Here is a 14,620-nt window from a genome sequence, read left to right on the forward strand (position 1 = left end):
CAGCGAAATAGATCAATTTCGTAAACCGGGGGACCCACTTAATATGCATATGTATATCCTTTATGAAAGGCAAAGAGAAAACTAACACAGAACTTGTGTTGTTCCTGCAGTTTGTCTAGCCGCCTAGCAAGAGGGCGATTAGCTATTTTTTCTCCACTAGCTTTTTTGTTAGCAATAAATTGCGCTACATTCATGTGGTCTTTTCACACTTGTCAAATAAAGGATGACTGAAGAATTTTTGACCCGAATCTAATGCACCGGTTTTGTTTTTGTTTTGTTTGCTAGCTGAGGACATGCGTGATAAATCTTGCACCACATTTAAGTGTGCTTTAAGCCATGACACATTTTGGAGCTACTCTTCAGAGGGAAAAAAAATGTTCAGCTCAGGCTCGGTTGTCATGAATGAAGGTAGGTATGCAAATTTACAAAGTGAAACATGCCACGCGCATCAGTGGAAAGCAGAGATGGGCACAGGGTGAACATGCAAACTCAACACAGGAAGGCTGGCGCGAACTAGAATTGAACTTGAGACTCTAAACTGAGGCGGACGTTCTAATTACCGTTCCACCATGCCATTCTAAAATACTCTATATAGTTTCACATTCAAAAACATTTTTAAGTGATTTTTTTTTTCATCTTAATGCTCGAATAAAATAAATAAAAAACACTGCCCACATTTCAGATTTGACACCCAGTCAACTTTAGATAAATGAATTTACAGCTTTTCAACCTTTTGTGGGCTGTCATAGATCTGCCTTAAGAATGGATAGCTTAGTGGGTAATACAGTAAATGAATGACAAAGAGAAGCAATGATACTTTAAACAGTAGAGAGTGGGCTTACACAATCTTCCGCTTCCTCAAATACCACATGCATTGTTTTCACTTTCACTGTGAGATGGTGGGTCACAGAGATGTCACGGGAATACGTTACAACTCGGGGAGTTTCCGCCTCAGTGTAGGCAGATTATGACGAAGGGGTTGGTCTGGAGGGTGAGAATGAGAATAGTGTGCGTTATGGTAGAATCGTGTACAGTCTAGAAAGGCGGGGATGCATAAATTATGGACTTTCGTGACATTTCGACCAGTCTGAACAAAGGTAAGGTTGATAATCATCTGAAATCATTATGTGGGTTAATATTTGATAAACAATGAAAACATTGAGAGACTGTTAATCTGAAATGTGCATTTGTGGTTCCTCTCTTATAGAGTTCTATAAACATGAAGTTGCCTGAATTAAAGGACACAATCAGTCGCTTCAGATTCACACAATCTTGTGTGGGACTAAGTGGTTGTTTATGCGTGTCTTACGCAGTCTGGACACCCTTCTGGTTAAATGATGGTGGTCTCTGGACTGAGTGGAATAACACAAAGAGTGACAGTGGCAGAGATGGTGTGTTTTTCAATGGTGAGCATGAAATCCCAGCTCGTTTCTGATTGCGTTCAAATTGCTTTCAAACATAAAGCAATGTCAAGCTTTAGAATTTGACTTTTGTGCTAAATATGAACAATGCTGCTTCAGCCATTAGTCAGGTTTAGAGAGCCATTCCACACGGTAACAGGATAGCCTTCTGAAGAACTAGACAAGTTTGAGCTTGCCGAAGTGCTGAGAGGTTCATTCTTTTTACTAACTAAAGTTTACGTTTGGAGGCGCGAAGACAAGCACTTAACCAGCTTCAGAGTCGAGAACATTCTCATATTTGTTTACTGTAGGGGTGCCTTTTGTATTTTTAACTATTTATAATTGTGTCAGTTCATGTGGATGATGTGTTATCTACTACTTCCTTACTTCCTCAGCATATTTGAGGCTTGTCAAACTCATCTTACAGGGCTTCACCGTAATTATGGCTTACCTCCCAAACACATATAAAACACATATAAATGTATATGGTCTACAGATTGTTCTGTCCAAATGAAAAGAAAAACAAATCAATTTTAAAATAAATGAGAAAATCATGATTTTCATTTGATTTGGACTTTAATTTAGTTGGCCACAAAAAATATGTGTCAGTCTGGATCTGGCCCCTGGACACAGATTTGACACAGTTTTTTTTAATTTTAGGTGAAGTGCAATGAGACATATGCATATAGACATATTTAGACATATAGACATATTTACGAATTACAGTAAAAATGGTCAAATGTTGTGAGAAAGCCATCTTTATTCTCTATTTACATTCTTTTTTCCCATGTATTGGAATGTCATGCTGGCGACCAACAATAGCTAGGCAGTCCAGCGGTCGACCACGATCGACACCCCTGTTCTATTGTATGAATGGCCACAGGTTAAATGTGCCTTCTGCATTCTAGCGAAAGAGTACCAAACTGGGTTTGCCTGATATGTTGCTTGTAAAGACAGACTTAAAACGGACATGAATTCCTTTCGATATGAATTTAAGACCAATTAGGTGAAATTGTATGATTTCCTGTGGCACACTGATGTCTTGCAGTGCACTAATGTGCTATTACATACTTGTTGGAATCACTCCTCTATTGGATTCCTCTAATGGAATCGCTTACTAAGAACCAAAAACAACTGCAGAGTGATTCAACCCTTTAAAGCCTGAAAGCGTCAAACTCCAGTCCTCAAGGGCCTTTTCTAAGTTTTCCTTTGCAACACCCCTGATTCAAATGATTAGTTCATCAATGAGCTCTGCAGGAACTTCGTAATGATCCTGATCATTTAAATCAGGTGTGTTGTCAAGAAAAACTGGGAAAACACCCGAGTCACAGGCCCTGAAGGGAATGGAGTTTGACACGTTCAGGCCTTAAAGGGTTTTGACGTTTACTGCTACAAATCACATTTTCCGATTGGCAGCTCGTGGTAAGGCCCATTCATATTGACCCCTCTCTATTCTGTGCCTGTTACTCAGCCCTGGAAGCAAAGAGAGTGTTTGGTGTTCTGTCCTTCCTGTTGGCTTTGAGCACAGGGGCTCTCTCGCTGGTCTTCGCTCTCTGTTGGACATCAGAGACAGTGCGCTCCTACTCCAACACCCGCTCTCTGCTTATGGCTGGGCAGGCGCTCTACCCCACCACCTTGCTGCTGCTCACCATGTCATCGACAGGTACTGACAATACATGTCCAAGATAACCTTCAGTAACACGGTCAGAAGTATGGGAACAATCAATTTGTAACAAACTTACTTACAGAGGCGTAACAACATGGTGATGGGCCATAGTACAAACATTTTTTGGGTGCCTTTGCTCTGCTGTTCTCAAAAGAGAGAAGTGCCAGTCCATTGAGGTGTTCTTGTTCCATGCTTCTCCTCAAATAAGACTTCATTGGTCGAATAACACAACCGTGGTTTCAGGAGTTTAATACCAGTGTAGGTAGTGGCCATGCAGTATTTCTCAGAAAAAATATATCGGCTTCCTTGTTTTTATTTATTTATTTATTTATTGTTTCTGGGAAATAGTCCGGTGGGTTTACATGAGCCAATTGCTATTATGCGTCAGGAGGCTGAGTAAAATCATATAGTCATTTATCTGTGGACAGAATAGTAGTTCAGGGTCCACTTGTGGGCATTGTTGAATCCGCCGCATTCATCCCGTGAGGCTGTGCAGATGGCGGGGATGACAACTTTTGACCGCCTGAAGAAGCGGAATACAGCAGGAGAGTCAATGCTGGCTTGGTGATTGCACACGCACTTTAAAACATGTCTATTTTAGAAGTTTTAGAGTCTTCATTTTACATTTTGTCTTTTTTTTTTTGCCTTTGTTAACCCTTGTGCGGTATTTTGTCCAATCATTTGAGCTTTACATCAAAGGGATTTTACGTCTAAGGCTCTAGGGAGCTGAAATTTCACCCAGATGGTGAAAACCTGTCAAGTTAAACATGGCACAGCCACTTAGTTATCATACTACCAGGAGTAAGGCATCCCTTTGCTAAAATACTGTGAGAATGATGTGGAAGAAAATGATAAACAAATGATGGCATGGGGTCAACGCATGCTTATTTTGCTCATCATGCTGTTTTTATTTGTCTTTTCTTGTCATTCAGCTTTTAAGTTAGCACCTCTTGTTGGACAGGAGAGGGAGTGCATTTATTTTCCTCTGCTGACATCTGTCCTAAGTCTGATTTGAATGAACAACCTCGCCCACTGTCGCTGGGTGTGACTGCAAACCCGTGAGCCACACTTAAGAACTTAAGACCAGGATCTCCTGGTACCCACAGTTCAAAGTTCCTGGGCCTTTGATATGCTTATACAGCATACTGCCCTGCAATTTAATACTGACCAGCCCAAGGTGTACCATTCCTCTGATCCAGAATTCAATGGGATAAGCGCCACTCTAACATCACCCTAAATGAAGGCAAAATGTACAGAATAGAATGGGATTTCATTTTTCAACACAATCGAACCAAAGGCGTGTATCTGCTGGATCTGCTGGTGTATTGCTGCTGTCTTGTTGTTGCATGACTTTTAAATATAGTCCTGAAATAGTTTTGTTTCCTGTTAACCTCCAAATAGACTTTGTTGTGTTGGTTTGGGTTAAATCAAGGCGGTTTTAATGTGCAGCATTTACATACCCTCAAGGGCAGCATGTATTTAAATAGACTTTTTAGTTTCCTTGTTCATTATCATAAAACACTTTTGCAAAGCCCTAGGCATGCAATAATAGACATTAATGACGTTTTTCATTTTGTGACTTTTGGTTTTACCACTCTTTTCCCTTCCGTCGGCAGGCTCCTTTTTCCTACTCAGCTGGTCCATTTTCACCTATCAGCACTCCGCAGAAATCTATCGGGACTTCTCCATTCTTGGCTCCTCATACTGGCTGGGGGCTTTAGGCTGGCTCCTACTGTTGGTTGTGGAAACGATTATCTTCCTAGCTGAGCAAGTTATCGTACCAGACATCCTTGAAGACCTGGAGAAGGCAGTGGAGTCATGGAGGGTCACCTCTCGACCGAGTCGTAGCTTCAGCGATGGCTGTCCTCACTCTGCGCACAGTAAAACTGCACTAGCTCCAAAGAGGTACATGTCAGTACCTTGAATGGACCACGACACTTGGATAGGACAGAGAATACAAGTGTAATAGTGTTCATTGGCACCGGGGAGCCCCCAAGGATCACATGAGTAGCCCACAGCTTGGTTCCAAAAATATAGAAGGTCACTAGGAATGGGACATTGGGAGATTTTAGAAATATTGCAAAGGTGAACATCTTTGTTTAAAGTTGTTTATTGTCTTGGGCAGACATGGATTTATACACACACACACACACACACACACACACACACACACACACACACACATATATATATAATATATATATATATATATATATATATATATATATATATATATATATATATATATATATATATATATATATATTCCATTTATTGAGACTATTGCAGGTGTGTGGCAAACTTGAGTTCATCACGATGTGTTTTGGCTGAAAATGTACAAATCTTCTCAGCTGCTGTAAATAAAGAAAGTCCTTTAAAAGTTTTCATTTGCTGTAATCATTGTGACAATAAATAGATCAAGTTGTGCCATACTTGAGATTTTAGTATTGACTAGTATTGAAATATTGGTGCCAGTATTGTTTATTACTGGACCAATTACTTTTGAGTTCATAAAATATTGCGGTATTTTAAAATAATTTCTCCTGTTAATAAAATATTTTTCTTATCAAAATTAAGATTTCTTGCTCAGTTCTTACCCATGCTATAATATGAAATGTCTACAATTAGCACGAGTAACAAAATGGAATGTAAAATATATAAAAATCAATAACTTGCGCTTCAAAATAATAGTATACAACTGTGAAAATTCAAACGGTTGTAGCTGCACCGTACTTTAGAGGACTGTCAAGTCTTTGTGCATGCACTAAAATGAGATTTCAGGAGGGACCCATGAGAAACCAAAATAAATGTAAATGATCAATACTAACTGTTTGGTATCAATTGTATTAATTCTCGCAAGGATTTGCACAGCAAATCGTCATCCCATCATGAGTTGGAAGTGTGTTGCAAGAAGGTTGCAGCTGCCATGTGTATGGAGCACCTGATGACAGATGGCCTCCAAAGGTATTGCATTTAATGTCTCGTGTTCCCATGAGAAGAGTTAGCACAGGCTTTGGGCTGCTTATGCTTGTGTTCTCAATGTGCCAAAGTGGGAAAATTAAGAGGCACTGGCTTTGTTAATTGGGCGTTAATCAGGTGATGCGCTGATTAAAAGGCAGTTCCGCCCTGTTGGACCCTACTAATGAGTTTGTTATTAAATCCACAGAGCATTTTGGTCTTTTTTTTTCAATTTAGCAACAGGGTAGTGCTTAATTGCTGTGTAAATGAGGCAAATGTCCTTGAGGGTCGTCCTGCATCAGCTCTCAAACCACAAATGGAATCCCACCTAAACATAAAACTATCCAATTTCTCGTTGAGTGGGCTCTTGCGTCCAGCTGTGCCACTCGGTATTGGCTATTGTTTCAGGTCCGCCCACTCCTCTCTAGAAGAAAGCTCTTGAAATCTAATTTGGTATTTGAGAGACCTGGAATCCTACCTCGCATATTATGTAGAAGTACTTTTCAAATTGATTCATGTTTTTGTATTTAAGCTTCTATTCTCTCTTGCAAGGCGGCGTCTGATCCCTTGGCAGTAGACCCTCTTGAATAGATTCCAATATCTAGCAACAAACATTTGGACTTTCTGCTTTAGGGGGAGATTTGAAGGAGCCATTGTTTGAAAATGTCTAAAAAAAAAAAAGATGGTCTGAATCAAGCTTGAGTGAGTGAGTGAGAGTGTGTGTGTGCGTGCGTGTGTCCGTGTTTGTGTGGTTGAGGGAGAGAGAGAGAGAGAGAGAGAGAGAGAGAGAGAGAGAGAGAGAGAGAGAGAGAGAGAGAGAGAGAGAGGGCAAGGAAACACTGTCAAACGTTTATGCCCAAAGCAAGAAAATGCTTCGGGATGCACCAGAGAGATATGAGATTGGATGCTGATTGTTGAAGGGCATTTGCCAAACAGACATCAGAGGACGTCTCCTGTTTAAAGGCCACTGGCACTTCCTGCAGGCAGCTGGCAGTGTGTGTAGTATTCCACAACCTGTGCTCATCCACTGCTATTCATATCAATTAGAGAGTCATTATCTAGCCATGTTCTACCAATTATGTTAAACCACACCTCCCCCACAGGATGAAAGCTTAATATCTACTTGCCGTTCTGTAGCGGCACTAAATGAGTTAAATAAATGTATCTAAAAATCACTGTCAGATTTTTCAGATACGTTAGAATTTGGAGGCGTGTGCCTCTGACGGAATGGTTTTCTACTAAGCCTGTTGGTGGTGCTAGTGTAACATTCATTTCCAAATGTTCATTTGGCTAAACAGAGGACATCTCGCCTCATGAGTAAGACTCCAAAACAAATCTCTGCAGGTATACATACATTTTGAAATATGTAGAAAGGGACATACATAAAATATATCGATTTCCAAGCAACTTAACTTTTGAGAAGAGGGGAGGTGGGTTGGGCAGGTTTGGGAAACATTACATTATTCCCTGAAAAAGACTGCTTTTTTTTTTTTTTTACAGTTTATTGTCACAGGAGTTCATATAAATCATTTACAACATACTTTCCAATACATTAGTGCCATAGGGTTTCAAGTAACACACACACAAAACAGGGAAACGTGCAGAATGACAAGACAGCAGGGGAGTAGCAGACTGAAGACGAGGGGAGGAGAAAGCAGAGAACAAAGGGATGGAGGGAGGATTTTAGATGCCGTAGAATAGCTTCACACTGTCCCTGAAATCCGAACAGCATTGTGATGAACCTTCCACCTCACTCTCTCTCCATCTTCCTTGTCATCATCCCTCTTTAGCCTGGAAACATCTGATGTAGTTGAAATAAGAACATGGCCACTGCAATGCTGTGTCCTTCACTGCATAAAGTGGACACTTTTGGGGAAGTCAGGAATGTTGATATTAACAGCTCCACAATGTAAAAAAAAAAAAAAAAAAAAAAAGCCTGAAGAGGGAGGGGTAAGTATAAGTTGTGTCCTTCAGCCATGCTTTTTTGCTAGGACTTCAGTCCACCTCGCCGGCGGAATTCTCAATGAGACGTTGCTCTTTGTGATGGACGTGCCACCCAGACCACCCTGCTGATTACATTTGTTCACCAGAACTGACATTGAAACGAGACATACAGAAGGAAAAGGAGTTTAATTCTTATTCTGCACTTGAGTTTGACTTGTGAATGCACAAGACTTTGCATTGCTCAACTCTTTATGCTTCTTTGTGTGTTAACATTGCTCTTGTGTCCTTGACTTTTTATTGAATCATCACATGTACCATAATTTCCCACCGGGTCTTTTGCTCGGCGTAAGTGGTGTCATCTCTGACATCTACGTCCAAACAATAAAGCTGTCGTCCCATTCGATCATGACTCTAGTCAACCTTGGCCAACTGTAGCCGTTTCATTTTCTTATCTATGTGTAACCAAGGAAATTAAATTACAAATATAATCACTTCCTGCCAGTTACTTTAACAATGTGCCTCTGCTTTGCATATAGAGTGTACTTGCTTTGCAGACACGCACTGCGAGGTTACTTATTGGCTTATTTACAATAATGGGCTCAGCTCCACGAGAATAGTCTCACGTAACCCCTCATAATGGCGTAAGGAGTTGGAATGAAGAAATACAAAAAAAACCCTTCGCCATCTAGGAGACTTCACTAAGTCAAGTTTTAACAGGTCATTTTTTTAAATACAGAATTTCTCTGAGTATACAATCAAAACTTGATGCCAAGACTCACAACATCAAAAGAGGCATGTAAGAATCTTTTTTTCATGAACAGTACACAGGAGTCCTTGAAATGTGTCTTTCAAAAGATAACCATAAAACAAATGAACCCAAGTCAATTATTAAAGGCAATCCTGACAGGCGTGTGTAATTCTCACTCCTTTTACTCAATAAGTGTGGACACAGCTTTGCTGACTTCCGGAGGTGGGCACTTTGTCAGCACTGGTGGACTGTCTGCCACCGACAAATGCCGTTTTGACGACGGACGGACGAATGACAGGAAGGCTAAAAATAATTAAAAAAACAAACAAAAGGCAATTCAAAATGTCGGAATTATAATTTTCGGCCACCGTTGTAATCGTCGGGATAGACATTATGTCTGATGTCCCTTAGACCACCACATTCCTTGATTACTTAAATATAATTCAACTGACTTGCATCATTATCTAACATATTGCTGCTTCTTTATAGTACAAACCGCAACCAGCCTGCAGTCAATATGACAATAGTCCCTTTATTATACCTCCAAGCAGTGGAGAATTATGTTCAATTGAGTGAATAAACTGGGTTGGTTCAATTCACTCGCTACTTGTTAGCCACAGCTATAATGCAGTAGACTTTACCGAAGGTTTATTTGTATTTCTTTCTTAGTCCTAGTTTGCTTTTTAAATGTGTTTTACATGAAGAAATTGCATTCTGCATTCTGGGATGCGTTTCCACTACAAGGCAGTCATTATATCAAATAAGCATTGGGTGCAGAACAAATTTGCATTCTTTCTTTGATTGACTCTTGGCAAGGAAATGCAAGATATAAGTTTTTTTAAATTCCCTAATCAAAGATGTTTTTTTTTAAGTAAATTTTAAGTAAATTTTTAGTAAATTCAACCTCAGCAATACTTTGTTTAGCTAGCAGAGTATGTGACACATGACATTTAGAGAAATATAGACAAATTTAAATGAAGCGGTTTGAAAAACGTCCTCAACAATTATTGGCCAGGCAGTTATAAATGTGAACCAGCCAACATTCACCACTTGGGTATCACATAAAGCATGATAATGCCATCCAGTGGACATGATTGCTAATTGCACTCTTGTCCCACCTGCATTCCCTCAGATGCAGGTTAAACTACAGTGGTACCTCAGTACTCGACCATAATCCGTTCTAAGGTGGTGGTCGAGCACCGATTTGTTCGAACACCGAAACCAATTTTCCCATAAGAAATAATGGAAAGTATGTGTGCACAAGTAAATGTGCACAAGCAGTACATGATAAAGATAAAGATAAAGATAAATAAAGCATTATAAACCATTTTGTATAATTTACTTACGTTTTGGAGAGTGGTTGATGGCATACAGGAATGGATGTGGAGAGGACGGGAGGGAGTTACTCCTTCCACGATGACGCTAGCTAACTGCGACGCGAGGTCGGACACTCGTACACCACGTTCATATTTTGCTATAATTTCCTTCTTCGGTTCAATAGTGGTCCTCATTGTTTTCCTCTTTGCCTTCCCCTTATCACTGTCTTTCTTTGGACCCATTATTAAGGGCGAGAGCAACACGAAAAAGTTTAAATCCGGGAAGAAATACTCGAACAAACATCTTACTCCGCTGGCGGTCTGATTTGAACTGGCGCTTACCCGCTGGCCGAGAAGGGCCGAGGAGCGCGTTCGGGTAGGCTCGGCTAGTCGAGAACCGAAAATCTGTTCGAGGTTCGATGCATTATCTACTTGAATTTTTTGGTCGAGCACCGATTTGGTCGAGTATAGAGGCGGTCGAGTACCGAGGTATCACTGTACATGATGTTTTATTATAGCCTAGTGTTAAACCCCCTTAGCTAGCTTTCATTTTGTGTTGCACTGCAACTGGACCACAACAACGTAAAAAGTGTCACTGTTGAACTAGAGTAATTGCTTTAACTTTAGGTATAAGTACAAAAACAAAAAAAGAATTAGTATGACTGCAGACAGAAGTAGACCAGGACCTGACGAATGACCGACAAGAAAAAAATAATAATAAAATGTCACCCTCTAGTGGTGGCGGAAGGTTGGGCAAACATACACCAACGAACTGACTGACCGACGATTACAATTTTGTCTGACTTGAAAAAAAATGAAGGACCGACAATGACGGAAAGGGGGCGGGGCTCTGACGAATGTCGAGCAGCAAAAAAAAATGTGAGTTGCCCACCTTTGCTGACTCCTTGCCTATGCCAAGAACCTTTTGTTCCTTTCAGCTCAAAGCAAGTTTGCACATGATACAAGATCTGGCTGAATAGACAATCTCCAGCTCTCATCTTGTTCCTCTCTCCGTTGCTCTGGCAGTTCTTTCACTGAAAGGAAAGGGATGGAAATTACAGCGTATCAGTCATGTGGGAGCAAGCTTATAAACTTAGAGTGGATATGAATAGAAGAGTATATAGTGGTTATAATGACACGCCACACTTGCTTCCTTCCCTTATTCTCTATTCAGGTCAGACTGTAAACACTGATAAAGAGTATGTTATGCATTCAATAATCTGCAACTGCAGAACGTTATCAAGAATCTTATACAGTGGGCTGTACTACAAAACTCAATAGACTTCACATTCTCATATTGGAAGTACAATGGGTCCCTGGTTTACGAGACTAATCTGTTCCGCGGTTGGGATTGTAACGTGAATTTGCCATCTGGTGGGCAATCCAAACCTATGTTAATTAGCTATTGCATGTAAAACCCCAGGTAAAAACATAAAAATTGTATATACATATTAAAAATTGGTATTAAAGTAGTATAGTAAGTGCTACGTATATATAATTTACATGCATACAATGAAATAACACCATAATTAAAATAAAATATATAAAGGATTTATTTACCTTTGAGTGACGCTTGTCATGGCCATATTCCCTAGTAAAGGTAGCGTAGGCTAGGCTATCTTAGCTTTCTTTCTTCGTAGCTGCTTCGTTTCCATATACATCATCTTCTTACTTCTCCCTGTAATCTCACTAGCAATTTTGCGACCCATGGCTAACCAATTTAAGTTTGAATTAAGCACTAAAATGCATAATAAATATGATATTGAAAGCACTCTCACACGAGATCAAGTCTTTAGGCAGCCATCTTTGTGACCACGTGCGCCGACCAATAATAGACCAGCATCTTTGTGACCCCATCATGCTGACCAATAGTAGACCAATATCTTAGGAAGCCTAGATGCCGACCAATAGCAGACCTGCATTGTAGTGATGCATTTCAGTAGAGGCAGTTTGACGCCAACAGATAATTAGAGCAATTACCTAAAAAAGACTCAAGAGGGAGGCAAAACAACAAACTCAACCAACCCCAAAGGTCATGATTGTTGCTGTTCCTAATTGTGAAGCGGGATAAATGCCTTAAAGAAGGGACGAAAAAACTCAGTATTCCACATTGGAACGTGAAAGAAACGTTAGCCAGGGACGCCGTAACCCGGCGCTCCACTGTACATTTAAAAGCTGATAAAGTGATTTAAAAGCAAAGTAAAGATACTTTCAAAACAATGATTACTAAGAATATTAAAGTGCACACAATAAAACACAATTTCATTCTCATAAGGCTGATTTTATAAATATCTCGAAAGTTGTCAAAATTCTTTAAAATGACTTGCTGTGAATGGGTTTTAATCATAGGTGTGGGAAAAGAGCATAAAAGCATTTACATTTAATTTATTTGATTTATTCATTCATATTTTTTACTGATAAAAACAGGATGGGAGATGGGAGGACCGCATAATACAAATGTACAGAGAGAGAGGAAAAAGGTTTCTTGAGAGTCATAAGGGAGTATTATACATGGTATTTATTGTTCATTTGATTTCATGGTAATACTGTAACATATACATGCGTAAAGAGAAGCTACGACTGTGAATTTATTAATTGAGAGAAAATGATAACCTCAGGGACAGAATTACTTAACAAAATCAAAACCTAAAAACACCCAAGATAATCTTTCCTGAAATAAAACCGAAATGTAGCATGTGTGGCAAAGTCACATGTGCACTGTTGAATTCAGTATTTGAATTCAGTACTCTCCAATGCACTTGGACCAAACATCCATCCGTACAGCCGTTTTCTCCCTTAACCATACTCGGTTCAACTGCAGATACTTCCTGACTGACTGAGAGGCGGGGGTATACTGATCGCCTGTCAATCACAAAGCTTTTCTCTGACAATTACCTGTGCGTCTTCCTGTGAACACCCTCTCTACCATCATTCTCACATTCAAGAAGTCTCACCAAGGAGCTGTCCTACTGTAAAAATGTCCCACTGTTGGGTTGTACGCCAACTGTACCTTAACACCCCGACACTTGGACTTTGGTTCTAAGAGTCATTTTATCCAGGAAATAACCTTCCTTAATTTCCTAATCAAACATCTTTCACTCTAGTATTCTTCGTCTGAAATAATGGCTTTATTTAGAAAAAAAAACTTTCTTCATTGAAAAAATTCTGTAGCCTATATTGACAGTTTAAAATTGGTTTAATCAAAGTGTCTTGGATAGAAAGCAAATAAACTGAAAGAAAAAGTATAATTGTAATAGTTCTAATCACTCAGTGTGAAAGCTGGACCTGTTCGGAAGACCTCAGGACTGTTCCTCCTGGTAAACTTACTCAGTACCTACCTACACAGCAGCAGGAACTTCGGCCAATGATGTCAGCACCTTTTAGATCCTGGCCATGCATTCATTCAACACCGTTTTTGGGGCTCGCTCTGCAAATTTGATTGTGGAATTGCAGCAACTGAACAATTTTAACACATCATCACAAAAACCACAATATGCACTTTTTTTTCTCTCCTTTTCAAGCATTTATGATGCCTCCAGTCCACCAATCATTCAGAAAGATGCACTTTGAGGGGCTGTTTGCCCTTTTCAATATTCAGTGGTTTTTAGTCACGATGAATTCTTTCAATTCCAATGTGGTTTATTATATAAAAGGATCGATATTGGCTACATCTGAACTTCAAAATTTAATAAATGAGGTATCGTTACGTCAGATTTTCCAAGCTGTTTTTTCCAAATACCAAGGTTCAGGACCATATTGTAAAGCAGAAGGGACATGAAACTAGTGTATAGTAAAATTATAATTTAATTTAAAAAGGACAAAAAGCCAATGGGGTTTTGGTAATAATTAGTGATGGACCAAAATGTTCCGTGGCTTTGAAGCGTGCTTTGAGCAAACAGGATGGAATTTCTGAAGCGTGCTATCGGGTCATTACTGGAAAATGACAACTTTTTTTTTTTAATATAAAAATGAATTGGGAGTGCAATTAATGAACAAAAAAGTAAAATCCATGTAAGTACTTTTATTTACGGCAATTGTCCTGTTTTTACAGTGATAATTACGTTTATTGCATGACCTCATCAGCATATGGATCCTTTTTGTAATGCGGTAGGGATTTATATGTTGATATGGGACAGGTGTGCACGGATCAAAGCTGAGTTTGCCGTGACAGTCATCAGTCGCTGTCAGCAGCTATAAAATAACTCAAAATGTGCTTAGTACAGCCTCCGGAGTACAGATGGCAAAAGACACTTAAGTGTCAGTGAAACTGCAAGCACCGACACATTTTTCAGGGAATGCCCTGCTCTGAAGGTTGCTCCATTCACTGCAAGTTGGCTACTAAGATCCATAGGGTGGGTATTTTCGTCATCATCCATTTATGTTCAGGTAAATCCAGAAAATACACTTCTTTAAATAAAAATAAATATGTCAAGTCAAAAAACGGTCTTTGTTTTTAATTAGAAAGAAAATGTAATCGTAAATCTCCTTTAAAAACACACAATTTAGTGGAGATGAAAAATCAAGTCTAATTTTTATGGCAAGCAGGGTGTTTGGCATGAAACTAATAGAGTAACTTGCAATCTAACGG

The 14,620-nt window shown here is 39.5% G+C and overlaps 1 protein-coding gene across 3 annotated transcripts; it reads left to right on the forward strand.

Moving 5' to 3' along the window:
• The first annotated feature begins 822 nt into the window (after positions 1-822).
• LOC148422003 (uncharacterized) lies at positions 823-5,254 on the forward strand. 3 transcript variants are annotated; one of them, XM_088417480.1, is made up of 4 exons: positions 823-1,097; positions 1,314-1,406; positions 2,872-3,063; positions 4,683-5,254. In XM_088417480.1, exons 1-4 carry the CDS (start codon positions 1,061-1,063, stop codon positions 4,988-4,990), a joined length of 630 nt encoding a protein of 209 aa, XP_088273606.1. In that variant the 5' UTR covers positions 823-1,060; the 3' UTR covers positions 4,991-5,254. The 3 variants fall into 3 exon arrangements, with proteins under 3 accessions (XP_088273606.1, XP_088273607.1, XP_088273605.1); XM_088417479.1 differs by having other exon boundaries at positions 828-1,097; positions 1,208-1,406; XM_088417481.1 differs by lacking the exon at positions 1,314-1,406 and having other exon boundaries at positions 824-1,097.
• The last annotated feature ends 9,366 nt before the right edge of the window (positions 5,255-14,620 follow it).

The sequence above is a fragment of the Hippichthys cyanospilos genome, chromosome 6 (assembly GCF_059441005.1).
Source record: "Hippichthys cyanospilos isolate Australia breed blue-spotted pipefish chromosome 6, RoL_Hcya_1.0, whole genome shotgun sequence".
NCBI classification, from domain to species: Eukaryota; Metazoa; Chordata; class Actinopteri; order Syngnathiformes; family Syngnathidae; genus Hippichthys; species Hippichthys cyanospilos.

Coding starts and splice junctions, on each gene's coding strand:
- LOC148422003 (XM_088417479.1), top strand. CDS start 1,220: ATGAAGTTGCCTGAATTAAAGGACACAATCAGTCGCTTCAGATTCACA. Junction 1,407..2,871: donor AGATGGTGTGTTTTTCAATG/GTGAGCATGAAA, acceptor CCTGTTACTCAG/CCCTGGAAGCAAAGAGAGTG. Junction 3,064..4,682: donor GCTCACCATGTCATCGACAG/GTACTGACAATA, acceptor TTCCGTCGGCAG/GCTCCTTTTTCCTACTCAGC.